At 49.7% G+C, this 26,946-nt stretch overlaps 1 protein-coding gene across 11 annotated transcripts in view; it reads left to right on the top strand.

Moving 5' to 3' along the window:
• Window positions 1-26,946, top strand: part of Nav2 (neuron navigator 2) — a 625,974-nt gene that overhangs the window by 553,557 nt on the left and 45,471 nt on the right. For 8 of the 11 annotated variants that reach the window (XM_026777610.1, XM_005370351.3, XM_005370352.2 and 5 more), the window contains 8 exons: window positions 1,472-1,610; window positions 9,960-10,251; window positions 11,466-12,168; window positions 14,908-15,366; window positions 16,195-16,260; window positions 17,557-17,601; window positions 20,435-20,595; window positions 22,301-22,489. In XM_026777610.1, the coding sequence (XP_026633411.1) occupies window positions 1,472-1,610; window positions 9,960-10,251; window positions 11,466-12,168; window positions 14,908-15,366; window positions 16,195-16,260; window positions 17,557-17,601; window positions 20,435-20,595; window positions 22,301-22,489 (2,054 nt within the window). The remainder of the gene's footprint in view (window positions 1-1,471; window positions 1,611-9,959; window positions 10,252-11,465; window positions 12,169-14,907; window positions 15,367-16,194; window positions 16,261-17,556; window positions 17,602-20,434; window positions 20,596-22,300; window positions 22,490-26,946) is intronic. The other 3 variants (XM_026777608.1, XM_026777609.1, XM_026777611.1) reach the window with 3 other exon arrangements.

Here is a 26,946-nt window from a genome sequence, read left to right as displayed (position 1 = left end):
GTGTGTGTGTGTGTGTGTGTGTGTGTGTGTGTGTGTGTGTGTGTGTGTATGTGTGTCTGTGTAGGAAAGGCTCTCTTGGCTTTTTAAATTTTCAGCTCCCCATACTTGGAAGGCTTCCTGACAACCTTCTTCAAGGATTTTTAGCAGTCCTTATAGGCCACACGGGCAGTAATCTGATTAAGTCACTGCCTGGGTATCAGTCCTGTCCTCCCTGCCTTGTGTGACCTTGAGTTCGTGACCTCCTGGGAAAATGGACCATGTCATGTGTGGTGTGCACAGAGGATGTCATGGGAGGCGGTTGTCACAGTAGAGAGTGACACTGGAGATCCACAATGACTGGATCCCGACCCGCTCATGTCTCTCTAGCTGACCATGTACATGGCACCCCACCTGTCCAAGCCTCAGTTTCTCTAGCTGTGCAAGAGAGGAGAAGTAATTCCGCTGTCACCAGCTCAGCTAGAACGGTGCCACGCTGACATTGGCAGTTTACTTGATGGAACCCACGCATAGTTTCAGTTCAGCAAGTACTTATTGAACACTGGCTATGTGCCCATCATCCCACAAACAAAGAAGAAAAATATATCATATTGGAGTAATAGAATGGGATGGCCTTTCTGAAGTCATGACACGTCCACTGAGACCTAAAAGATGAGGAGACAGGGACAGCCAACGAAAGCTTTGTGAAGGAAAACAGTCCTGGCTTAGAAATGACAGAAGTACATGTGCATAAGGCTGTAAGATAGGATGGAGAGGGACACCAGGTGCACCTCAGGGTGGGGGGCGCAGGGAGGAGTGACAGCCAGAGACCTTAAGGAAAGGAGACACCTAGGACACCACAGGTTGTGGGGTGACATGCTGGACAGAGCTGCCCGTGGATGGATGTGTTTTGAAAAGGGCAGTGATAAGGTCTGGTGCTTGGTTAAGTGTGATGGTGTTGGGAGGTGGGAGGCAGTAATGGGGAACCAAGGATGGAGGATCATTGCCAGGAAGGGGTTGGCCTCTCCCTCTTAGAAGCTTGGAAAGGGGAGAGTCGTGCTCTGTCTGTATGTACCTGGGATATTATGAAGACAGAGCTACTAATAGGATGGGCTGGTCTCTGGGGATACTTTGCACTCCCGTCCTCAGGCGTTTGTTCTGGAGAGGTGAGGTCTTGGGGGGGGGCATACAGCAGCTCTCCCGCCCTGCTCCCTCTCTTCCTCCCCTGTCAATCTTGCCCTGCCCGCTCCCCCCACCCTGCCCTGGGGAGGAGGTTCAGCAGGCTTCCCAGAGTGAAGGGACATCACCAAGGTCTGTAGCTTCTGCTCATGAATCCACCCACTCTGGTGAAGTGGGACCAGACCGTTTGCTCAAGTTTCCTTGTAGCCGAGTCTCATCTGAGCAGGAGCCCCCTGGGAGACACTAGGTCACAGGCTGGGCCTTTTCTAGACTAAGCTTCTCTAGAAGGTGGCTGAGGATATTTTTGTCTTGCCAGCTGGGATGACAGCAGCTCCGTCAGCAGCGGCATCAGTGACACCATAGACAATCTCAGCACGGATGACATCAATACCAGCTCATCCATCAGCTCCTATGCCAACACGCCTGCCTCCTCCCGGAGAAACCTGGATGTACAGGTAAGAACAGTTCTTCCCAGCATCCTTCAGTGTCCCCGCTAGCCCAGCTTGTGGTGATCAGAATTTCCCGGCTATTGAGAGGGGAGGTCCAGCTGTGATGTTTGGTCTCTGGGTCCTCTCGGTAGGAAAAGGGTACCAGGTAGTGGGTGATACAGAGGGGCAGAGCAGCTTCACACACACTAATAAACAAGCAGGGAACAAACAGAGAACCACTCAGTTTATAAAATGTAAGCCTGAGGACCTGAGTTCAATACCCAGAAACCACATTTAAAAAAGCAACAAACCTGGATGTGGTGGTGGGCATCCGAACTCCCAGTGCCACAGAAGCAGGTGGATTCCTGGGGCTCGCTGACCAGCCAACCTGGCCTGCAGAGCAAGTGCTAAGGGTGTCCTCTGGCTTCCACATGAGTGTTCATACATGTTCACACACACACACACACACCCATGCACCTTGCTTGAATACACAAGCATATATACACACACCTCATTGAAGATCATAAGCAAAGGGCTGTTGGTTCCCCTGGTGTGGATCCTAATCCAAAGTGTCTCTCCTCTTTCTCACAAGAGCCGTTGCTGTCTATGAGCTCAGGTCTGATCTGTAGGAGTAGAACAGAGGTTAAGAACGGTACACTGGGAAGTCAGTATGTCCCAGCCTGAGGCTGGGAACTGTCTATCTATGGCGTCTGTGGGTCACAGCCCTTGCTTGTGTATTACTTGTTGCTCCGCCCACACTAATTACTCATATTATTATAAATCATTATTATATTATTATAAATGACATTCCATCTTTTGTTTTGAGACGGGTTCTCCTGATTGTTGATCCCTACTTTCCATCCTCAGTGCTGGAATAACCACACTTTGCTTTATGTAGCACTGGGGATCTGAACCTAGGGATGTGAGAATGCTAGAGGCCATTCTACCCAAATCCCTTAATCAATCTTTCTTTCTTTCCTTCCTTCTTTCTTTCTTTCTTTCTTTCTTTCTTTCTTTCTTTCTTTCTTTCCTTCTTTTTTTCTTTCCTTGTTCTTCCTCCTCCTCCTCCTTCTTTTTGGTATTTTGAGACAGGATTTCTCTGCCTAACAGTCCAGGCTGGCCTCAAACTCTGCCTCTGCCTCTCTCTAGTGCTGGGATTAAATGTGTGAGCCACCACTGCCCAGCTTTCTTTTTGTTGTTGTTGTTGTTTGGGTTTTTGTTTGTTTGTTTTGGGAGAGTTTTAAGATGATCCAGATTGGCCCAGAACTCTTCTGCCTCTGCCTCAAAATACTGAGATCCCATGTTTGCACCACCATACCTGGTTTTAATTTTTTTTTCAATTATACTGTTGCACGCAAAAACATGTACCTAGCTCCTGAAGGTGAGAAGCTGTTTCTCTGCAGGAGCAAGCTCCTTGACACAGGTCCCCTGTGAGCAGTGTGTAATAGCAGCCACCAGTTACACTAATCTAGGATTTGACATTTCAAACACAGCTCAGTTCTGTGGACTCATTTTGGCCCTCGCTGTGTTCCTTAGTGGCTGGCCTTCACTCTGTAAGGCTGTTTCACTGCAGGCCAAGTATGGTGTCGTCCTCGTGGTTTGTGACTAGCACAAGGCCAGCTATGGCAATACTGGTGTGGGTTAATCCTTTGGGGGCTGATGTCTTGGGTCAACTACTGAGAAAGGCTGAGACTTCTACCCCCTAGCTACCCCCTAGCCACCAGCATGGCCCTTCCCTCTCTCCCCTCCTGCCCTCCCACAGCCTCTTCCTCCTCAGCTGCATCTTACTTTGTACAGGTAGGGGCCTTGTTGGAAGCCTCTGTTTCAAAGGTGTCTCTCTTTTGTGGGTGGGGCTAAAGAAAAGCTGTATTGGCAGTGTGGGGATGAAAGGCAGCTGCAGACTACCTGGGGCAGTATTTTAGGCATTGTTTTTGGGATCACCTATTACCGCTATCATTCTTATTTTAGCCAGAAATTGCAGTAGGCGCGTGTGTGTATGTTGTTGTTACCCAGACAACAAGAAGGGGCACTAAGATTTTGGGGTAAATACTTTGTACCCTGACCTGAGCGGTCATCGTGTGACTGCTGCTGATTTTCTGGAATTTTTCAAGTTGTGCCCTTAAGATTCTCAGTTGCTAAAAGCATGTGTGGTTCTTGCAGAGGACCTGAGTTCAGTTCCTGGCACCATGGTGGGTGGCTCATACTGCCTGTAAGACTAACTGCAGGGGATCTCATCCCTCCTTCTAGACTCTGTAGGCACAAGGACTTGTATGCTCACACATACACACACACACACTAAAACTTTAAGAAATAGTATTGCATCTGCAGGATACACGGACTGCTTTCCTGACCCACACAAAACCCTGGCTGGGATCCCCAGCACCACATAAATAGAATATAGTGACATGGGTTTGTAAGCTCAGCACTTAGGAGATGGAGGCGGGATCAGCAGCATCAACCTTGGCTCTATAGTGCGGTAGTGAGTGTAGGGTCAGCCTGGGCTATGTGACGTATGAAACATTGTCTCAAAATTACACACACACACACTCCCAGCCATGTGCAGTACACCTAAATAAATAATTGTATTTTGCAAACAAACTAAGCCGTACTCTCTGAGAATGACCACTGACTGGTGATCAGACCCAGATTAGTGACACTCAGCCAGCCTAGGTCCCCGCTGGATGCTAAGTATCAGTATCATTTTTTTCTTTTTTTCGTGATACACGCTCTGTATTTTAGATATCAGCAGCCACTGAACTTGCAGACTGCCCTTAGACACAGAGGGGAGGAGTGAGGAGGTTGGTCATCTGGGTAGGCAGGTTACAGGAAGCACTGAGACAACAGGAAATCCATGTGGTACCCCTGCATGGGATGGGGGAGCTCCAGGTGATCAGGGGGATCTGGGAACACCGAATTGGAAAGCCCTCCTATTATCTGCCTCCTCCTCACAGGCAGAAATTCATCTGCAGACCCACTGACACCAAATAAGATGCCTTTCTCACACATGCATTTGAACTTGGTACAGGCAAATGCCTTGCCTCATTAATAGCACTTTGCTTTCTTGCAGATGTCACAGGGTGTTCTTTCAAGGTTACTACACAGATGCCTTAGTCAAGATCAAAAGTAATCTTAAGGGATAATGGGGGTTCGCTCTTCATTGGGTCGGTTATTTGCCCTCTTACAAATCTACCCAAATTAAAAATATTAAAATGAGAGTTGAAGAGGGAGGGTCTGGGTTGCAGAAATCCTGGCTATGGCATTGGCTACCCATATGCCTATTGTCGTGGTGCTTTTAAATGGACTTTTTTGTGACATTCCCTTTGTTCCTGTCCAGGGAGCATCTCAAAATATTTGACTTCACATTCTGGCAGCCTTGGGCCCCCCCCCCCCCCCACCGCAGGCTGTCAGGAATGCTAAGGGCCATTAACCCTCTTTGAGGGAATCTAAGAGGGAGATGCGCCTGCACCCTCCCACTCCTTGGTACGCTCATCGGGGGTCTTGTCACATAATGCTTTACCCTGGGATGGTGGGCTGCACAGTCCGCCAGGCAGGACACACGAGGCAAGAGAGGGCCTGGTGTTCCCACAGTACACACAGCCTGCCTGGGAATTTCTTTTCTCGAAAGCGCAAGGAGCTACCAGTGTGCTGATGGAAAGAGGAGGAGACAGCAGGAAAGGTGAAACGTCCCTGAGGGGACTGTTTCCCCCGGACACTGAGGAGCAATGAAGGTACCCCACAGGCCTTCATGGCCTGCTTATGGGCACCCCAAGCCCTTGTGCTCAGGGCTCTGTGTGAGACACAAAGTCCTCTGAGTGAGACCTGAGCCCCTTCTGCATGACCACCTCTAGGAGAGCCGGTGAGTCCAAGTGCCAACTGTGGCATCAGAAAGGAGGGGGACATTGAAGTCAAGTGCTCCAGGGGTTGAGTTTTTAACCCTGTGACATCCTGGGATGGCCCAGTCAGAGCCTTCTCATTCACAAAATAATGGCCCTGGTCTGTCAGCAGCTTGCCAGCTCCGAGCATGCTTCTCCCAGAATCTGAGCTGGTGAGCTTCTCTGAGGCCCCTCCTTTCCCTCTGTACTTGCCTGCCTTTCTCTGTCTCCCTTTTTTGTCTCTGAGATGCTAATTCAAAGGGCAGCATGCTGTGATGGATTTGGCTTGTAGTTTCAGAGCAATCTGCCTTCTTTTTTCCAGCATCTTGTTCTCCAGGCTCTGGGCTGGTGCAGGGGGTTTTAGCAGACATCTCTATGTCTGCCGTACATTCATCCACACATTCAGTCCTTGGCCGCTTAGAGTCTTCTGGGATTTGTGGAAGGCACTAATGCAGGTGCTGGGGTGGTGAGCTGCCTTTGCCAAAAATTTTCTTTCATTTTCAGTGCCCAAAATTTTTGTTGTTGTTTTTTGTTTTTGTTTTTAAACAAAATTCACAGGGGTAAAATATATAATTCTCTGTCAGCTTGTTTGTTTGTTTGTTTGTTTAACTCTAAAGGCAACAGAATTAGGACTAATGTGGCCAGGGTTGCTGTCCTGTATGTCTTAGTATCCTCTGGACACCAGGCTATCAGGATGGCAGGTTCCGCAAAGCTGGAGATAGGCACCTGCCCACCTCCCTGGGAGCTACTGATTCTGACTTTGGGCTACTTACTTCTCTTCAAACCTGCTTCTTTCTTAGAGGTGTTTACAACATGAACTACAACTCAGTCTCAGGATGAACTGAAAGTGTCTGAGGGTCATAGTGTCTGGGGACACAAGTAACGGGCGATGTCACTGTGATTCTTTATATTATGGGGGCTCCAGCTTAAAGCGCCCTTGTCATCTAGGCCTGCAGGGGATTCAGTATCTGGATGCTCAGGCAGCTAAAACCCTGTTTTAGGTCTGTAAGACATGGAGGAGGTAAACACTAAAGACACAGCAGGGCTCTGGGATTCTCAGAGCTGGAGAGTTTGGTGAGGAGAAACTCTGCTTATGAAATTCTTCCATGCTTAGCTCTTCAGTTCTCTCTCTCTCTCTCTTTAGGGTTCTCTGTTCAATCCCATCTGTTGATACCCATTGTAATAGCCTTCGAGGTGGGAAGGAACCCAAGCCCTCATTCAGGGTGGATGATCACAGCAGCCAGTGCTGGAACTCAAGCCCCCTGGGCTCTAAAGCCAGTGCCCTTCCCCTTTTGGGCCAGGCTTCCCTCTCTGGGAACACTGTCCTCCTCTCTGAGGTCCCATAGCTGGCTTATCTGCCCTTTTTCCATTTACCTGTTGATGATCAAGGAGACGTCCAAAAGCTTCAAAAGGCAGTAGGACCACCAGAGTGCTGACCTCCTGGCCCTCCTATTATACGCTCTGGGAACGGAGAAACCGCTTTCTTCCATTTTAACTTCCAAGAGATACCACCGCTGGTTACACATGGCTCCAGAGGATTTGCTAAGGATGTGTGATTGCAAACCTGTCAAGATGTCCCAGACAAGCCCTCAGCTGCAGAAAGGAGGTTGGAAGAGTTCACACCCTGCATCAAGTTAGGGGGGGTGTGATAGTTGGAGGGCTATTCCACCAGAGCTGAGAAGGCCAGACCATGGAGGGGACATGTGCACTCTCTTGATGAGACTGGAGTCTATCCTAGGGTTTGGCACAGGGGCCAGGCTAAGGCTGCTCTCGGCCTGAGCTTGAGACAACCAGACTGCCTATAAAAGGAGAATCTGCTAGGTGTGGGTATTTTTAGTAGGTGCCCCAGGCTTGCAAAAGGTTACATCTCTGTGGGTTTTAGTCAAGGACTGCACTATACTACAGGGGTTAAATTATGAGCTTGGCAATTGGAGAAGTAGAATCCCCACAATGGCTTCTTCATTGTGCAAACTTGGGTGAGTCTTTTTCCCCACTCAAAGCCTCGGTATTCTGTTATTTTCTTGTGGGTTTTTGCTGAGAAATATATCAAATTATATTCTCTTTCTTTCTCTGCCTGTCTGTCTCTCTCTCACCAGAGTCTCATGGAGCCCAGGCTGGCCTCAAACTCCTTAGTAAAGCATGACTTAGAATTTCTGATCTTGCTGTCTCCGTGTCCAGAATGCGAGATTACAGCGTGCTACCTCACTGGGTTTCTGTGGTGTTAGGGATTTGGAAAACCAGGCATCATGCATATTAGGCAAAAACACTCAGTCGACTGAGTGATGCCCACAGCCCAAATGCTTGTATTTTCTAAATAATTAGAAAATGTATTTTTATTGTTGCCAGACATGGTGGTACACATTTCTAATTCTCACACTTGGGAGGCAGAGGCAGGTGGATTTCTTTGAGTTTGAGGTCAGCCTGTTCTTGATAGAGATGCATAGTGAGACTCTGCCTCAAAAAAAAAAAAATCATTATTCTCTCTGTATGTACATATTCCATGACGAGTGCATGGATTTCAGAGGACAACTTTGTGGAGTCATTGTCTCCCACCTTTGCCTGGGTTCCAGGAGTTGAACTTGGGCCACTGGTACCTTTACTTTCCAGCCATCTCACAGGCCCCTGGAGCCCTATGTTTTAAAAGCGTAATAGCTTTTGCCTGGAGCACTGCAGTACACAGTAAGCTTAGGGTTTAGTGTGGCTGTTATTAGCTGCACTACAGTGTAACTGTGGGAAAGAGGCCTACAGACGTTGAGAAACACACAATATAGCCGTCAAGTCCGTGAAAGGTGCTACAGCCTCAGGTTGGCTTAGACCTTATCAGTCCCTAGGTATCAGGATGTGCTCAAATGTGAGTTCCGGGAGGAAGAGGCTTTGAATTTTTTTTTAAATATTTATTTATTATGTATACAATATTTTGTCTGTGTGTATTCCTGCAGGCCAGAAGAGGGCACCAGACCTCATTATAGATGGTTGTGAGCCACCATGTGGTTGCTGGGAATTGAACTCAGGACCTTTGGAAGAGCAGGCAATGCTCTTAACCGCTGAGCCATCTTTCCAGCCCCTTTGAATATTTTTTGAAGTAGTCCCAGGACAGAGAGCTTTCCCTGGCTCCTGGTGGCCATCACACCTCACAGTCGCAGGTTTATTTATGTCTGTGTATTCCATCGCTACTTCAAGATGACCATAAACTCCACGAAGGATGGGGACTGGTCTTACAGGTTCAGAGACACGAAACATGTGGCCAACAGTGAGCATTACGTTCATTTTAGTTCAGTGAGTGCCGGAAGGACGTGGAAGAAGGAAACTGGGCCTGAGGTCACTGAGTTGGTGATCACCTTTGAAGTTAAGATGATGGTAATCTTGCTGCCTCCCGATTAGCTTTGACCAACCCGTGCCAGGGTTGTTTTTCTCAGGCGTGTCATGGCCGGAAGTGTGCAGTAGCTGTGCAGTCATCTGTTCCCAGACCTTGGTTCTGCACAAAGATGCGGGACCTCTCCTCTGCCTCACGTGGCTGAATATGAAGCTGTCCCTTCCCCTGATCCATCTCTGGTACCTGTTATGTGGCCGAGGCTCCGTGTGTGTTTTAGGAAGGAGCAAGCACGCGAAAGCACCTGTGGGTGGCAGTCACAGGGGAGTAATGAGAGAAGAGGCTGAACAGGGGCTTCCAATCTACAGAGCTTTCATCCAGTCAGGCCTCAGGCCAGGTCTTGCCTAGGTCACATTCATTTCCCACCTTGCCTACATGGTCCCTTCTAGGCAGCTCATATAGGGGGACTTCTTTTTCAAAACGGTCAGCTGAAAGCATTGGTGACTTCTCCCTACCCATACCCTCCCCCCAGCCGCAAGCCCCAGGGCCCCCAGAACATTCCAGCTCCCTTTGTGTCCTTCAGCCCTGCGGTTCATTAACAGCACAGTCCTATCTCTTCCTGGGCTTCATGGCCAGCAGGTCAGGCTCTTCCAAAGAAAGTTGCCTAATTATCTCACTTGTCTGAGGACTGCCACATGGTGGGGAGCGAAAGCTCAGAAACAAAGCTGGGCTGGAGTAGGCACCATTGCTTCCCGGATCAGATTGGTGGAGTTCACAGGCTTGCTCCCTCCCTCTCATGTGTTAGATTGTCTGCTGAACCAGATGCAAAAATCTCCCTGCTGGAGGAATGGCAGGAAGATGCAGAGCAAAAGGAAAGGGTGGGCATGCTGGTGCTGGTGGAGATTCAGAGTCAGGGTTGGAGGGGACTATCCGCATGTGGCAGGGTTGGAGGACCCCTTTCCCATCACCTCCCCTCTGCTTTGCCTGTCTCCTCTTGGGGCCCTTGGCCTTCTCTGCCCCCAGCCCCTTTAGTCTCTTCCTGCCCTTCTCGTTGTTTGTTGAAAAAAAAAAAAAAACAAGGAAAGAAAGCAGGAGATGCTGCCACTGTCCCACAAAGTAAGCAGATAGTCCTTCTAAAGTCCCTGGACTGGCGCTGCCTGCATGGGTGAGCTCTAATTCAGTGTCTGTCCACAGACTGACGCTGAGAAGCACTCCCAGGTGGAGAGGAATTCCCTGTGGTCTGGTGACGACATCAAGAAGTCAGATGGAGGCTCAGACAGTGGAGTAAAGATGGAGCCGGGCTCCAAGTGGAGGCGGAACCCTTCAGACATGTCAGATGAGTCAGACAAAAGTGTGTCTGGCAAGAAGAACCCCGTCATCTCTCAGACAGGCTCATGGCGGCGAGGCATGACAGCAGAAGTGGGCATCACCATGCCAAGGACAAAGCCATCAGCTCCGGCTGGCTCCCTGAAGACCCCAGGGACTGGTGAGTGAGCTGCCGAGATGGATCATGGTGGCTTTGCTGGGGGTATTACATTACAAGTGACTTCTTCAGGTTGCTGCTTGTTCACAGCCATCCTTACTGGTGTGTGTGAATGGTTGTGAGCATGTGTGTGTGGAGTGCATGTGCACAGAGAATGTGTGAGTGCCAGTATATGTGAATATGCATAAGCACATCAGGATAACCCCAGGTATGTTCCTCACCACCATCATCTGGGTTTTTTTTTTTATCTTTTCTCCTATTCTATCTATCTATCTATCCATCCATCTATCTATCTATCTATCTATCTATCTATCTATCTATCTATCATCTATCATTTTTGTTTGCTTTTGATCCACTGTCTAGCTATGACTGTCCTGTTACTTACTCCGTATATGAGGCTAGCCTCAAACTCACAAAGATCCTCCTGCTCCTCCCTCCCAAGTGCTGGGATTAAAGGTGTGTACTACTATGCCCAGCTCCACCTTTTATTGTTGTTGTTATTATTATTATTACTGTGAGCCACAATCTCTCACTGGCCCGGAGATCACCAAGTAGGCTAGGCTAGCTGGTGAGCAGCCCTAGACATCCTCCAGTCTCCACCTTCCCAGCACTAGAATTATAAGTATATTCCGTCACAACTGCCCCTTTTAAGGTTGGTTCTGGGGCTTTACCTCAGACCCTCATGCCTATAAGGCAAGCACTGTACAGACTGAGCCAGCTCTCCTAGTCCCACAACAGCTTCCTTGAAGGTTTAAGTCCCTCGTTGTCTCGGAGGAGGAGTGTGCCTGTGAGTCCAACCAAGGTCCCACATGGATTGTTTCCCAGCTGTGTATCATCTGGCTCGGTATTTGGCTCCAGGGATCATCAGCCGGTTAACACACTAGAACCGATTCCTCAAGGCTGTCCTCTGGAAATGTCAGGGTCCGTGTCATGGACATGAGGCAAGAGGGCAATGTATGATGGAGTCTCTTGTGCCTGTGGATGTACCGACAGCTTCCAGGTTTGGCTCTGTTCTGAGTGAAATCAGTGACACTTCCTAAAAAGCCCTCGGTGACAGCAGCAGATGAGGTTGCCGTTGTGCCACGCTCTCTCTCCTGACTTCCCCAGGGTGCTGCTCTCCTCTTGGGAGCAGAGAGATCTTTAGAAGGGCCTGCACCCTAAGCACACTAGCTCACAGAGTTGCCATCTTGGTCTGACCTCACTGGTTTCTGTCTTAGGAAAAACAGACGACGCCAAGGTGTCTGAGAAGGGAAGGCTTTCGCCCAAAGCCTCCCAGGTCAAGCGTTCCCCTTCGGATGCCGGCCGTAGCAGTGGGGATGAATCCAAAAAAACCCTTGCCAGCACCTCTAGGACGCCCACTGCCAATGCCAACAGCTTTGGGTTCAAGAAACAGAGTGGTTCTGCCGCCGGGCTGGCCATGATCACAGCCAGTGGGGCCACCATCACTAGCAGGTCTGCCACACTAGGTAAAATCCCCAAGTCATCGGCCCTTGTCGGTCGGTCCACGGGTCGGAAGACGAGCATGGATGGAGCCCCAAACCAGGACGATGGGTATCTGTCTCTCAGCTCTCGAACGAACTTACAGTACCGGAGCCTGCCCAGGCCCAGCAAGTCCAACAGCCGGAATGGGGCAGGGAATAGATGTAGCACCAGCAGCATCGACTCTAACATGAGCAGCAAGTCAGCGGGCCTGCCAGTGCCCAAGCTGAGGGAGCCCTCCAAAACATCCCTGGGCAGTTCGCTGCCAGGACTTGTCAACCAGACAGACAAGGAGAAAGGCATCTCTTCAGACAACGAGAGCGTGGCTTCCTGTAACTCCGTAAAAGTGAACCCGGCTTCCCAGCCAGTGTGCAGCTCAACGCAGGCCACTGTCCAGCCAGGGACCAAGTATTCAGATGTGGCTTCTCCCACACTCCGCAGGTAAGCAAGTAGAAAAGAGTGGAGCCCAGGAGGGCCAGAATACACAGCCTGGCCCCCTGGGCTAACAAACTCCGACTTTGATGTAAAGCAATCTGCGGTGCTTTCGTTCTTGGTAAGGCTGCATTCAAGGCCAGCTCCCACCTGCAGGTCTGCGGTCTGTGTGTTAGTTTTCCCATGGCCAGATGGGAGACAAAAAGTTGTAGAATCGTGCTTCCTGAGTTCAGCCTCTCAGGGTGCATTTCCCAGCCCTGCCTCAGTGTCCACGTCTGTTTGTTGGAGCTGATTGTATCCTCCTCAGCGTTCCTTCTAAAGTTCATCTTTGTGGGCTGTGCTTGGCTGTGGAGGAAGCCCAGGGAAAGTTAGTGGCTGTAAGGGCGAGTTCCTGGCACACTTTCAGATCCAGAGTTTAGCTCATGGGATGGAGCCATGTTGTTCTCTTATCTCAGTACCATCCTGTTCTTTTATAAAGCATGGACAATATTTGAAACGTTAGCCTTTTAAAATATTGTTACATATGTAAGTGTATAGCATAAGTGTATGTTTATATACACGTGGGCATGTGCACGTGTGTGCACACATGTGGAGGCCTGAAGTTGAAGTTGGTCTTTGATTGCTGTTGACTTTAATTTCCGAGGCAGAGTTTCTTGCTGAACTCATAGCTGGGCTAGTCTGGGGGGTTGATTGCAGGGAATACCATGCACCTGTCCCTCCATCATGTGAATTTTAGGCATCAGAACTCTGGTCCTCCTGCCTGGATGTAAGGGGTTTATCCAGTGAACCCTGTCTTTAGCCCCACTCTGCCTTCTCTAGAAACCTCTAGAAGCAGAATCATTTCTAACAGAGAAATTGACATCCTAGCACCTTTGAAAGACATCTTCCCCATGTCTCTGCACTTGGAGGATATTCTTACTGTGGCAAGCGTATCCTTTAACAACTCCTCTTAAAGACTCACTGGGTCCTTTTCTTTTTTGTTTTGCGTTTTTGGGACAGGGCCTATCTACCTAGTCCTGAGTGTCCTTGAATTCACTCTGTAGACCAGGCTGGCTTCAAACTCAGAGATCCACCTGCCTCTGCCTCCTAAGTTCTGAGGTTCAAGGCATGCGCCACCATGCTCAGTCACTGGCCCACTCTGAATGGTGGTGGCATAGTTCTCACGTTGCCTTCTGGGCCGTGACAAGCCCCAGGATGGAAAGTTGAAGGGAATGAATATAGAAGTCAGGCCCAGCATCCATATTTGAGGACGAGCAGGATGTCTGAAGACTCCAGCAGAAGCATTCTACACGAAGGCAGAAGGAATCCGTTAGACTTGATTATTAGGATTCCAGTGACCATTCATTTTTTCTGGGGGTAACGTCCCGAGGGCTATTCTTTGCAGTTTTAACAACACCAGCACATAAATGAAAAATCTCTCTGCCATTTGCGTTGGGTAGAAGAATAAAACATGGTCTTAGAGATTTCTTCTCTGTGGCTACAATGGCATTTTACTAGACCCTCAAGCTAGCTAGCATACAGGAGTCTTTAAAAGCACATGGGCTCTTCATGCACACCCATGCTTGGGCAATCGCGCTTTCCCTACATTGCCCTGGTGGTCTAGCTGTACATTTATTTGTGTGACAAGGAGAAGGTCACAGTGGAGTGAGGTGGATAACTCCCTCAAGCATCAGTACAGCTGACCAAATGAATTCGTATATGGGGCGAGAAGTCAGGCAAAGATGGTTCTCATCTTTGCTTTCTAACAATGATACACGGCCATCAACTCGGTCGCCCATTAGTAGGGAGGTCCCATGCCTAAGGGTCTATAAGCATCCTGATGCCCAGATTCCAGAGTAGGATAACACGTTCCCTGATTCTGGGTTATACATCTGCTCCTGCTGTAGAGACCTGGGATTGGAGGGACTGTTTTCAGGTGATCACTCCAGGCTGCAGGGCCAAAGGCAGTCTGCCTGTCACAACACTGGTGTTCTTGGCAGTCTTCAGGGCTACTTACCCCTTCACTACTTTGTGAGGGTAGGATAAGGCCCTTGCATTCTAGAATGTGGTCCACCCTATGACTGGGAGCTGGTTTCACCAGAGAGCTCTCTGCCCATGGAGGAGAAGGCCTCTGTGGCGTCTCTGTACTGATGACAGATTTGAGGAAATGAGCAGAAGGTGGCATGGCATGGCATTTCTGTGTATCTGTTGGAGAAATGATTTGTACCTGGTATGTCTGGTCCGATTTCTTGTGGACCTAGCATGTTTTTGTGTATGGTGTTGGCTCACACAAGCTCTTTGGTGTTCTCTTGCTGATACTTGCCCTGTGCTCCTTCCAGATATAGAACTCCTGGTCTGGAGGGAAAAAAAAACACAAGCCCTAAGGCTTCATACCTTGTGTCACAGAAAGAAGAAACTCTTTTCTTTCTAGGAGATTCCTGGGTTGGAGCAACTGTCTAGCTATTCTATTTAGAGAAAGCAAAGGGAAGCAAAGTGAGGTAGGAGGGGTGTGGCTAGGCCTGTGGAAAGCCTTCCCATTGCCTGGGCTTAGAGATGCGTCATGGCTGCAGCCTAGAGCTAGAGAGAGGACCCTGGAAAGCCTCAGCATCCAGCCCCACTTAACTGCCAGCCTTTCTCAAGGAAGACCTCTGTGACTGCAGGAGAAACCACTGCCCTTTCTAAGGGTCTCATGACCTCTGCTGCCCCAGGCTTCCCCAGTACACCTTGGTCCCAGGCATTTGTCCCACACAACCCTCTGTCTCTTCGCAGACTCTTTGGTGGGAAGCCTACCAAGCAAGTGCCCATCGCCACAGCTGAAACCATGAAAAGCGCAGTGGTCATCTCCAACCCTCACGCCACTATGACCCAGCAAGGTAACCTAGAGTCCCCCTCAGGCAGTGGCGTCCTGAGCAGTGGGAGCAGCAGTCCTCTCTACAGTAAGAACGTGGACCTCAACCAGTCTCCTCTAGCCTCCAGCCCCAGCTCGGCCCACTCGGGCCCTTCCAACAGCCTCACCTGGGGTACCAGCTCGTCGGCAGTGAGCAAGGATGGCCTGGGCTTCCAGTCTGTCAGCAGCCTGCACACCAGCTGCGAGTCCATTGACATATCCCTCGGCAGCGGTGGGGGATTGAGTCACAACTCTTCCCCTGGTCCAGTCACCTCCGCTAAGGAAGATTCCCTGCTGCCTTTTGTCCGCACCAGCAGTGTGAAGACCACACTGTCAGAAAGGTTGGTGCTATACCCTCAGGAGGATGTCCTCCCCCCAGATACAGACCGAAGGTTAGGGGTCCAAAGGCCTTTGGTTGGGAAGTTTTGTTCTTCTTTTCTTTTTAAATCTTTTTTCTTCCTTTCTTTCTTTCTTTCTTTCTTTCTTTCTTTCTTTCTTTTTTTTTTTTCTTCTTCTGGTTTTTCTGTCTTGAAATTCTCTCTTTAGACCAGGCTGGTCTTGAACTCAGAGACCTGCCTGCCTCTGCCTCCAGAGTGCTGGGACTAAAAGTGTGTGCTGCCACGCCCAGCTTGATTTTGTCCTTTCTAATTCCTGTTCCTTGCTGGTAGAAGCCAGTTTAAGAGTGAAGTTGATCTTGACTGCTTCCTGCTATCTCGGTTTTGCTTTCGGAAGTTCTTGGTGCTCAGAACCTACTAGATGGGGACAGGTCTATACTACCGTGTGAAATGACATTCAGCTTTGGAATGGGTTTGTCAACTTACAGTGATTGCTGAGGGGTTGCCAGCTTGAACTTATTTCTTGTCGTGTGACTGAGCAAGCAGAGTAGGTGAGCTGGGAGCATCTGGGGAGGTTGGCTGGCATGCCAACCTTCTCCTGAGTTGCTGCTGGCCACAGTGAGAAAAGACAGAGCCTCTGCAAGAATCCTTAGAGCCTTGGTTCTGCTACAGCCTTGGGGTGTGCCTGTCTGGTTTCTGGATCAGACCTGAGGAGCCAAGTCGGGGTCAGTCTTGGGAGTGAGAAAAGTGTTCTGACCATTGTGTATAACAGTGCCTCTCCTCTCCTCCCACCTAACGTTCCTTCTCTTGTTTTCTGATTGCCTGGAATTCTAGCCCTCTCTCTTCCCCTGCTGCTAGCCCTAAGTTCTGCAGAAGTACTCTGCCCAGGAAACAGGACAGGTAATGACCTCACAGGCCTGCAGCGCCTCTGGGTTCTTCTGCCTGTGTTTGTTGTCGAGCCAGTTGTTGTGTGCAAGGCTGCTGACCTGAGGCTCCTGCTTGTGTCTGTGGCTCTGGTGTACTCTGTGATGGCCGAGCATGCCACTGAGGGTCTGCTCCACTGTCTGCCAAAGCCCAGGGAAAGGTGGCAAGTGGGTGGCCACCCCAAACCCTGACAACTCATCCGGGACTGGAGGAGCTCTCGCTGGCATTCCCTGTGGTGTCTGTGGCATGTTCCTGCCCTCCAGCTTCTTGCTTTTTTTTCCCCTCAATATCCCTTTGGGTACTGTCTGCCACCCACTGTGCAGCCTGGCCCTCACCTCTGTCTCTCCCTTGCACCCCACCCCTCCCGGCCCAGCTGGCTCTTCTCCCTTGAAGGCTTTTGCTGCTGTCTGGCTCATCGTGTTGTTCCAAGTATCGTGTTGTGTGTGTCTGTGTTCAGCAAAGATAATGGTACAGAGTGCCTGGAGGGCTGGGGCTTTACAGCAGAGAAGCCTGTGTCCGCCCCCAGCCGTGGGTGGGCCTCCAAGATGGGTGTTGACCCCGAGTTTCTGGAGGAGCGGTGGCTTGGCCAAACATAACAAGCAGATGTTGTTTCATGCTTGGGGGAGGGGGAAGAAATTAATGGAAACCCCCTTCACCCCATCCACAGCACAAACTTTGTTTCTGTCAGGCTTATAAACCAAGCCTTTAAACCCCTGTACTTTAGAAATTCAAATGCCTTGGCTCTATGAGCCAGCAAGTTCCAGCATGCCCGGGCTCCTGCCCAGGGCTCAGCTCCTGGCTACGCCCTGGCTGCGCAGGAACAAGGAGACATTGAGAGGGACCTGGAATTGACTTCATCACACATGAATTTCAAATATGCAGACTGCTGCCTCTTGAAACTCACCGATGAGTCTCTGTCCCTCTGGAACCTTTGCCAGGGTTGCAGGAGAGGAGCTGAGGGAGGGTACACATGTAGGACCCGGAGCAGCACGGCCCCTGCCTTGGCTTTGAACCTGTGGAAAAGGAGAAACAATTGGGGTTCATGACTCAGGCCACCTTGTGATGTGGGGTAAAGTACACAGCGGTGTGGGTACAGGCAGGACCAGGTTTCTTTTATATACTGTGTTGGGGTACTGCACGCATGGCTGCTGGTAGGAGTCTGCCGCTTGGGGGTCCTCAGGCCCCTCCCCAGCCTTCTTACCTTTCTTCTTCCCCTTCCTCCTGTGCTTCTCTGAAGTTCTTGATTTTTTTTTTTTTTTAACTCTCCTACAGTGACCCGCACCTTGATAGGAACACTTTGCCTAAGAAAGGACTCAGGTATCGGTTCCCTCCTTGCATCCATGACATATGTTGTGGCTATGGAGCTTGGCTGTGTCGCTCTCTCATGGCTGGTGGGGCTGGGCTGGGCTGAGCTGGGGTCCCTGCTTTGGCCACTGCAGCTGGAGTTTGGATGGCAGGCCCCTCTCTTTCTCATCTCCCCATCTGTGCCTTACTTGCTTGAGCAGGGTCTGTCTGTCTGTGTTTGTGAAGCTTCGTGTGACAGAGCCATCTCACATCTCACAGCCAGCCGCCACCTTGAGCTGGGAGCAGTGACTGCTCCGGGGGCCACAGGAAAGACACTGAGCACTTGGTGATGTCTGTACACACAACCTCACACATGTGTGAGGAGGATACAACTTAGAGCATGCTGCTTTGTTAGCTGCCCCCATCTTAAAACTCTTAACTCTTTCTGCACTAGAGATGCAGCTCCATAGTAGAGCATTTGCCTGCCATGAGTAAGGTTGTGGGTTCAATCCCCAGCACCACCAAATAATCTAAAAAGATAATGCCTTTGTGGCTGTAAAACACTGAACAGTTCTCTTAATATCCTAAGCAGTGATTGGGTCAGTTATCAATACCAAGACATGGATATGATCGTTTTTTTGGTGGAAAATTAAAAACAAACAAACAAACAAAAGACCACCAGAAAAGAATGTCTTTCTATTGGTAGTAAGTTGGACCTGGACTGCTCATTGGTTCTTCTCTTGGTAAAGCAGGATGCTCTAAGTCGCCATTGCTCGAATCATGTCCATCCCGTCACCAGCCTGAGGTACTTTCCTTTGCTCACGCTCCCCGTGGATTTTCCGTCAGCTCTGCTTTCTAAAAGCCTCAGTATTTGTAGCTTCACCTTGCACTCAGCCTTCAGTCCTCTCACGTGAAAAGGAATGAAATGTTTCGTTGGTGTCTTGTGTGTCTGCACTTAATAACCCATGGTTTTTAAGATCCAGCGCTCTTCGAACATTTTTAACATGAGGGTGGGCGTCACCACAAGAAGGCTTGCGTTGATGCCTCCTGGCAGAGTTCTGCAGCCTGGCCTTTCTTCCTGGGTGTCAGCTGGATGTGCAGATGATCGATGCCCCCCCCATCACCCCTTGTTCTGAGACTGGGTCTTGTGTAGCCCAGACTGACCCTGAAGTTGTTTGTAGCTGACCTTTGAACCTATGATCCTCCTGCTTCCACTTCTTCAAGTGCTGGAATTGTAGGCGTGTACCAGCGTGTCTGGGTTTTTTGCTGTGCTGCAGACTGAACCCAGAGCTTCCTGCGCCCGAAGCAAGCAGGCCACTAACTAAGATGTGTCACAACCCACTGTTGCCCAAAGAAGGAGCTAACTTCTAAGTAGTTATCTTTTGAAATGCTGTGATCATGCCTGTAGTAGGTCTATTAATGTTATGTAGCCCTGAATTGTTGTTGTTGTTGTTCTTTTGAGACAGGGTTTCTCTGTGTGACAGTCCTGGCTGTTCTGGAACTTGCTTTGTAGACCAGGCCTCAAACTCACTCCTATCCATGTGCCTCTGTTTCCCAAGTGCTGAGATTAAAGACATTGCACCACCACGGCTCAGCTACCCCTGGATTTTGAAAACTGATTATCTAAACATTTAGAATGGGGTGATGTGACAGCTATTGATTATGTGACATAATCTATGTGCCTTACAAGGGTGTGCATCCATCAACAGCACGGAGAACTGAGTTCCTGTTCACATTGGTTTTCTGGCTGGCTGGCACACACACACATATTGGGTAGCAGATTCCTGAAAGTCCCTCTAGTGAGCTGGTTGGCACCCGCTCTGCAACCCCTAATCTGAGGGTACCCTGACAGTGTGGACACTGCAGACGCTTCAGATACTCACATGAGATTTTGGAATCCCACAAGCGGGGGTTAGAATTTCAGCTCTGGTCCCCAGCTTCGCAGAGCACATAACAGGACTCAGTGTTCTATCCCTGTGTGAGTCTGGAGGCTCAGGGCGAAGATGCCTACAAAGGGAGCTCACTGGTCAGAGATGCTCAGTAAACATTGCAGTCCCATTTGGAATACACAAGGGGGTGGTCCGCAAGACTTCTTAAGGCTCCCCAGCATTTAACACACCAGTATGGGGTTGTCGTCAGGAAATCTGTTAGTGGTACATGGACCAGGAATGTGCTTCAGGTGTTAGAGGGCTCGTGTATTGTGCAGGAAGCCTGAGTTCAGCCCCCCAGTATTTTACAAAGTGTGCATGATTAGACATGCCTGAAATACCAGTCCTTGGGGGACAGAGGCAGGGGGAGCAGAAGTTGAAGGTCATCTTTAGCTACCTAGCAAGTTCAAGGACAGCCTAGGTGCTCCAAGACCCTGCCTTGGAAAAACTGCAGCAGCTACTGTAAACACTAGCACCCCAAGTCTCCAAATGCCACCCACTAACCGCTGTGATTCATGGCCATTCACCAGCTCTGCAGTGAGCAGATGCCAGCAGTTAGCTCATTAAAATATCCTCAAAGCTCAGACAACTCCTCTTGCAGCTCTTCCTGTCAAGGAGGGGGCTTCGAGGCGACCCTGTCATGAACCAGCATGTTCCAGTCACACCCAGGGATGGCTCTTTTGAGCATACCCAGGCTTTCTCCCTTTAGGTGTTCCCCTCAAGCTGAAAGGAATTATAATTTTCCTTAGATGAAGCCAAGTATCTTTAAAAAAAAAAAAAAAAGTTTTGAGAAACTTCATAAGTTTCAGGGTGTGTAGTGTGTAGTGATTTTTTTTCCCCCATCTTAAATATAGTTTTTCTTTTTACATAGTCCTCATCAGCTGTGGGGAATGCATTTTCATAAGCGCTCTTCATTCCCGCCTGGTTTCCGTCTCCAGGTATACACCCACCTCCCAGCTTCGCACACAGGAAGACGCCAAAGAATGGTTACGGTCCCACTCTGCTGGGGGCCTGCAGGACACCGCTGCCAACTCCCCCTTTTCCTCTGGCTCTAGTGTCACTTCTCCCTCCGGAACAAGATTCAACTTCTCCCAGCTTGGTGAGTAGCCGCTTGCCTTGGGTTGTATTGGTCTACTCTGCAAGGGAGCGGGGCAAGAGGTGATCTTGTGTTTTGAAACAGGCATGTGGCCACATCCTTCTCCATAGCTGATCAGCCCTCGGTGGCAATGCAGTCAAAGAAACAGAAAATTGCAATGTTCTGAGTATTTTCAGTCCCATCCGTCCCCTGAGCCACGTGTGACTTAGGGTGGCCACAAATGAGGCCAACAGTCACTTAAAGCATATGAGATTTGAATGTGTGAGAGGTTTTTTTTGATTGTTGTTGGGTTCTGGGCATGGCATATATAGGATGAGAGGGAGATTTTGTTTGTTCTTTTGTTTGTTTGTTTGTTTGTTTGTTTGTTTTGCAAGGCAGGGTTTCTCTGTGTAGCCCTGGCTGCCCTGGAACTCGCTCTGTAAACCAAGCGATCCTTGAACTCACAGAAACCCACCTCCCTCTGCCTCCCAGGTGCTGGGATTAAAGTGTACACCACTAACTGGCATAAGAGGCTTTTGTGACTCAGTTGCACTGTGCGGAGCCTGGGCTCTGTAGATAATAGCCTCCTGTCATAAAATCTACAGGTTAGACACACCCACTACTCAGGGTGCGATCTGCTTCTCAGACCTGTGGAAGAGTCAGTTTTCCAGCCTAGTCCTCGTTGCTTTATCGAGCTGAATATAAGTTGTGATGAACTAGTGTTCTTGGAAGTGGCTCCTCCCGACATTGTGCTGGCTGACACAATGGGGGTGGGGGTGGGGGTGGGGGTGATAGTCTCTGCTGGAATGCTGAGGGATCCTCTATTAGAGGCAGACACATGGGTGCAGGTCTGACAGACAAACTGTGGGAGAACAATCCAACGTTTCGTAGTAAATCTGCAAACGATGGAAGAGCGCTGGAGCGTTGATCTCGGGACTGTATAGTTCCAGGAAAGAGAGCCGGGTGCTGGTGTCGGCAGAGGTAACTTGACGGTGATAGAATACGGGCAGTACTTGAGGACTGGCCAATGGAGGAAAAACCTGTTTTGGTTTCAGCATTTAGAAGAGCAGGCTTTTCTGAATATTCCAGACTTTCTATGTAGTGTAATGATGTGTGTGTCTTGTCATCACGGACGAGTAACTCTACTCTATTAAGTGCGTCCCTTTGAATGCAGGGAGCATTGACTGACATGGGAAGGACTTTGGGTGAGAAAGCTCAGCTTAGCTGGGGGAAGTGTGCCCCTCTGCGTTGATGCTCTCTGCATGCCGCGAGATGATCCCATTGGGGGCTGCGAGCCCTGTGCGGGTAGTGCTCTTCCCCAGCCGTAACTCTTTGCAGCAAGCGCTTCTTGTCATGTGCGAAGGCTTCCTATCTGATCAAAAGCCTATTTGGACTATTTTGGGCTTTTGGCTTTTGCAGAGGATTGTTTCAGATGAACCCGGGGAGTAATTAGCTCATGCCTGGAAGGTGACACTGGCCTGCCTGAACGTGCCAAGTTGGAACGTGAGGCCCTGAGCCTTGCTTTGGAACTGACCCACCTTTCCTCCCGTATTTTTAGCTCTAAGCCTATAACTCAAATGCTGATGCGACTGCCTTTTAGAAATAGACAAGGGAGTGAAGTTGGCAGGCACACACGCTGCTGGCGATAAGCAGCCGCTGCCTGGTACCCGGCTGGGATTCAGACAGAGGTATGGATATCCAGCATCTCATTCTGCTCCTCTGGTTCCAGCAAGTCCCACCACTGTCACCCAGATGAGCTTGTCCAACCCAGCGATGCTGAGGACCCACAGCCTGTCCAATGCAGACGGCCAGTATGATCCCTACACTGACAGCCGCTTCCGGAACAGCTCCATGTCTCTGGATGAGAAGAGCAGAACAATGAGTCGATCGGGCTCCTTCCGGGATGGGTTTGAGGAAGGTAAGGGGTGAAGGAACTCCACCAGTTAGGTCACTTGGCCTGGCACACTTGACGGTGCTCCCTCTGGTGCTCCCTCCTCTGGTCACTACTACCTCTGGGGTGGGGATGAGCGACTCTCACGAGGAAGATCTGACTGACCCTTAGGTAACCTTTCAGGAGGCTGAGGGTGGAGGCCTCTAATACTGCCCACCCTCAACATTGACTGAGTTCTGCCTGAGGCTCCTCTCTCTCCTGGCCTTGAGCCATGTCTTCTTGGCACACATCTCCATCTTGAAGCCCCGCCGCTGGCTCATTCTGTTGGCAGAGAGCTTCACTGAGTTCATCTCCCCCTGCCCGGCAGCTTTGGGGGCAGGCAGCCCCGTTCACATCCAGCATTTCCTAGCTCGTCTCAAGATCCAGATTCTCAGTTTTTACCCTTTTCCTTCTTGAGCCGGTCCAACCATGGGCATTTATAGCTCGTTTGTTTTCATCAGAATTATGGAAGGAACATTCTGGGGGTGATTTTTGTCTGCATCTTCGTAGCTCACTTCATCTCTCTCACCCTCTGCCCCTTCACCCAAGACATTGTGTTCGAGGAGCCCCCTTCCCCAAACCGGGTTTTGGAGAGACTGGAGGCCGGCTCAACAAGCAGTGATAAAGAGAGGGGAATTGGACCGGCCAAGGATAAACCCCAACCCTACTCCTCCCTGGATTTGAGCGCTTAGGGAAGATACTGTACCTCTTTGTTCCTTTTTCCGCTATAAAAATGAAAGTAATAATAGCATTCGGCTCACGGTGCTGTAAGAATGCAAAGCTACCGACTGTAAATGTTAGCACAGGTCTGTATTGTGTGTTGTAGCCTGTGGGCCTGCCTTCCACATTGCTTTCAGCGGGCTCCAAGCCAAGGATGAGGGTTCAGGGACAAATGGATGCCAGTGGGGCTCCACCTCTGTTGGAACCTTTCTGCTAACCACAGCCAGGGTGAATGTAGGGGTGAGCCAGAGATGGTCCCCTCAGCTCCCCGTCCCTGTAAAAGGCAGGGTATAGGCTCAGTGTACCCCAACAGGAAACTTCAGATCATAAGGAAGGGAATACAAGATGCAGCCTTCTGCTTCTCGGCTTTCTTTCTAAGAAAGGCTTAAAGGACTGTAGTGACAGAATTGTTGCTTGTTGGCTGATCTTGGTGACTTAGGGCTCTCCCCAGATTTATGTCCCCAGTAACCCTGAGCAGGGCAAGCTTATAATCCTTATATGGAAACTGCCAGGCTGGAGGATTAGGGAGGCGGGGAGCCTGGGTTACTAGGGGCTTTTGTTAGATTTAAAGGCTGGAAATTGGTGCTGTGGTGGCTATCAGAACACAGTTAGGGCCCATACTGGCCCTAAGGCAATGGAGGAGGAAGTCTGTCCATCTTAGGCTGTTTTCCACGATTCGTCAAGAATAGCCATGGTATGTCTCCTTCTGTCCCAGAGGACAGCTCCCTTGTGGAGTGTGTCCCGTGCTGCCCTCATGATCTGCCATGTGTATGCCTGAGAGAATCACAAAATAGTACCAAAACTTGTCCTGACAAGTATACATGGTCCCACAAAGACCACGGGCCCTTGCGGACTCTTCCTCAGCTAACTCTTTAGGTTAGGCAGCCCATCTGCAATCAGACAGCCCAATACAGACCATCTGGGATATCAGATGACAACTAGGCCTGGCCTACCCACAAGCATCACCACAACTTTTGTAATCACGTGATTTGTGGTAATGCGGAACTGAGCTGCAAAGATAGGCTTAGGACTTTGGCGTGGAGATTTGTTACTGTACTGCGAAGGTAGCCCCTTCGTCTCTGGGAACTTTGCCATCCAGTTGGGTTTATTCCTTGCATATGACAAAAACAGAATAGGACTTGGATAATTGGGTTTCTAACTGCTTGGAGTGTAGGGTGGTTTTATTATTTTTATTTGTTTTCATTCTAAATGGATAAGTTACCAGCGTTGTAGTGGAGGTCAGATCTCACGTCTGGCCAGGTAAGACCCTCCTGGAACTGTTTATTCTGTGCTGTGAAGCAGGATTAAAGCATAGGGAAAATTAGACATGTGTCTGTGAGCATGTTCCACGTTTAAGGCAATGGGAGTCATAGCCACGTGGATCCAGTGCAGTGTGGCCCAGGTGCAACCTTTTGAAGTATCTTGGGTAAGTTCTTACTATAGACAGGATGTAATCTCAAAGTCACCTTTGAGGCAGTCTTAAGAGATGCTCAAGGTATCTTTGAAATGGATATTGGAGCTGGAGAGATGGTCAGCGGTTAGGAGCAGATACTGCAGTTGCAAAGGGATAGGAGCCCAATTCTCAGCACCCACATAGGGTGGCTCACAAGTCCTGGCTTTGGGGCCTATGGGGACATGACACAAAGGGATTAGAAATAAATTACAAAACATACCAAAAGCTGTTTTTCAATTTTTAACTTTTAAGCCAGGTGGTGGTGGTGCACACCTTTAATCCCAACGCTTGGGAGCCAAAGGCAGGAGGATCTCTGTGAGTCTGAGGTCAGCCTGGTCTCTAGAGTGAGGTCCACGACAGCCAGGGCTACTCAGAGAAACCCTGTATTGCAATTTTTTTAACTTAAAATTACTTAAAATGCGTGCCATGCTGTGCATGTAGAGGTTCTGGGACAACTTTCAGGAGTTGGTTCCCTCCTTCCTCCATGGGTCCTAGGTAGGGACCTCAGTTTGTCAGGTTTGGTATTAAACACCTTTACCAACTTAAACCATCTGGCCAGCCCACCAAAGGGATTTTTAAAAGTAAAAACCGGAACTTAGCAAAACAGGTCATAGGCGAACAGAGTCACGTTCAGACTTCCAGTCAACAGATCCTGTCCTTGAATTTCTGTGTAGCTGTAAGCAAGTCATGTCATTTGAGTTCCAGGAGACTTTTGCCTGTCCAGCTGTGGAATTCTGGAGGTACAGCGAGAAAGCTCCATCAAGCTTAGTGATTTGGGGGCTGAAACTCACTTCCCCCCAGGCTCTGCAGCTCACCCTAAGTATCAGCCGACCACAGCAGTTCAGACCAGCCACATTCAGGTTGGTGGGGTGCAGAAAGCCAAGGAAGCTGTTTCTTTGGATCACAGCCTTGCCGTCACTGATTTCCAAGTGAGATGCATTATTACAGAGAAAAGTAATGTCTCCACTTGAAGCGTGCCCAATGTGCCACCTCTGCTTGGGTCCCTGAGCTGGTCCTGACTGCCAAGAAACTGATACGTTTGAGATGGAAGAATTGGAGACAAAAGAGCAGCCAGAGTATGTGTGCTGCCCCAGCTCAGGCCTCTGAGTCAGCCCTGGCAGGGTGGGTGGAGGTGACTACATGGATCCCCTTGTCTCTTCCACCAACAGGCCTCCCAGGCTCTCTGTCCACTCAGGTCTATTGTACGGAAGTGCTTTGGTACTTCTGAACCTGTGGGCATGTTAGTACAGAAAGCCATTTTTGGCCATTAACACCTTAACCTGGTTTTTATGGGGTGTGAGTCAGATTAGTCATGCTTGGTAGAAAAACAGGGAGCAGATCTGGAGCCTGGCATTACCTGGGAGGAGCTGTGAGTCCTGGTGGAGCCCCAGCCTCAAAGACGTTGGTAGGTGCCTGCTACTGAGAGGAGAAGGAGCTCTGGACTGTGCTGGACTGGGCCAGATAGGGTTAGAAACACCCTAGACAAAGAGCTGCACTGGCAGAGCCTCAGAAGCAGGCTCTACAGCGCCATCTAGAGCTTGCCCGGGAATGAAGTCCAGGATAGCTGGATAACCCCTTGTGAGAGGAACAGGCAAAGAAGTGTCGGGGGACAGGGGAGGTTTATTAGTAACACCACAGGCAGGTTCCCAAGCATCAGACAGAACTGTTTGTTCAATATCTTGCTGGTAGGCAACTCCTACTACCTGCTAAGTGGGGCCGAGTGCACTGCTGGTGTGACTAGTGAACTCAGTAGTGTGTACAGAGAGTGTCCCCAGCCTTCCCTGGTCACAGGTGGGCTCCTGCTCTCGTGGGATGTGGGGACATAAGGCTTTCCACCTGTGGTCAGGAGAACTGTGCCCACTTAAAATACCTGCTGTGTCTGGACCCTGGGCTGGTTCTATCTTCCAGACAAGTTACCAGGAGGTTGTTGAGAAAGTAAGAATCAGGTTCCCTGAAAGAGAAGAGAAGAAGGCAGCTTGAATCCCTAGTCCCGGAAAAGAGCACACTTCAAAGTGAGAGCAGATAATAAAGTCCCTCCAGCTGGAGATGGGACTGAACGCTAGGAGTGCGTGAGTGTGGTTCTGAGTCAGAACCTATGGTTACCAAGCAAGAAAGAGAACACCCTCGTTTGTCACGTATAGACGTTGTGCAAGTCCCGTACATCAGCAGAAATGCTGTGGTTTCCGCTGATCTCTGCTCCAAGGCTGTGTGGATTGATTAGGACAAAGGTTCGTCTCTAAGCGTCTAGTGGGTGTGAGACAAGGCAGCTCTG

The sequence above is a fragment of the Microtus ochrogaster genome, unplaced genomic scaffold (assembly GCF_000317375.1).
Source record: "Microtus ochrogaster isolate Prairie Vole_2 unplaced genomic scaffold, MicOch1.0 UNK76, whole genome shotgun sequence".
Taxonomy (NCBI): domain Eukaryota; kingdom Metazoa; phylum Chordata; class Mammalia; order Rodentia; family Cricetidae; genus Microtus; species Microtus ochrogaster.
Note: the sequence above shows the minus strand (reverse complement) of the source record. Positions and strands in the feature narration are given on the sequence as shown.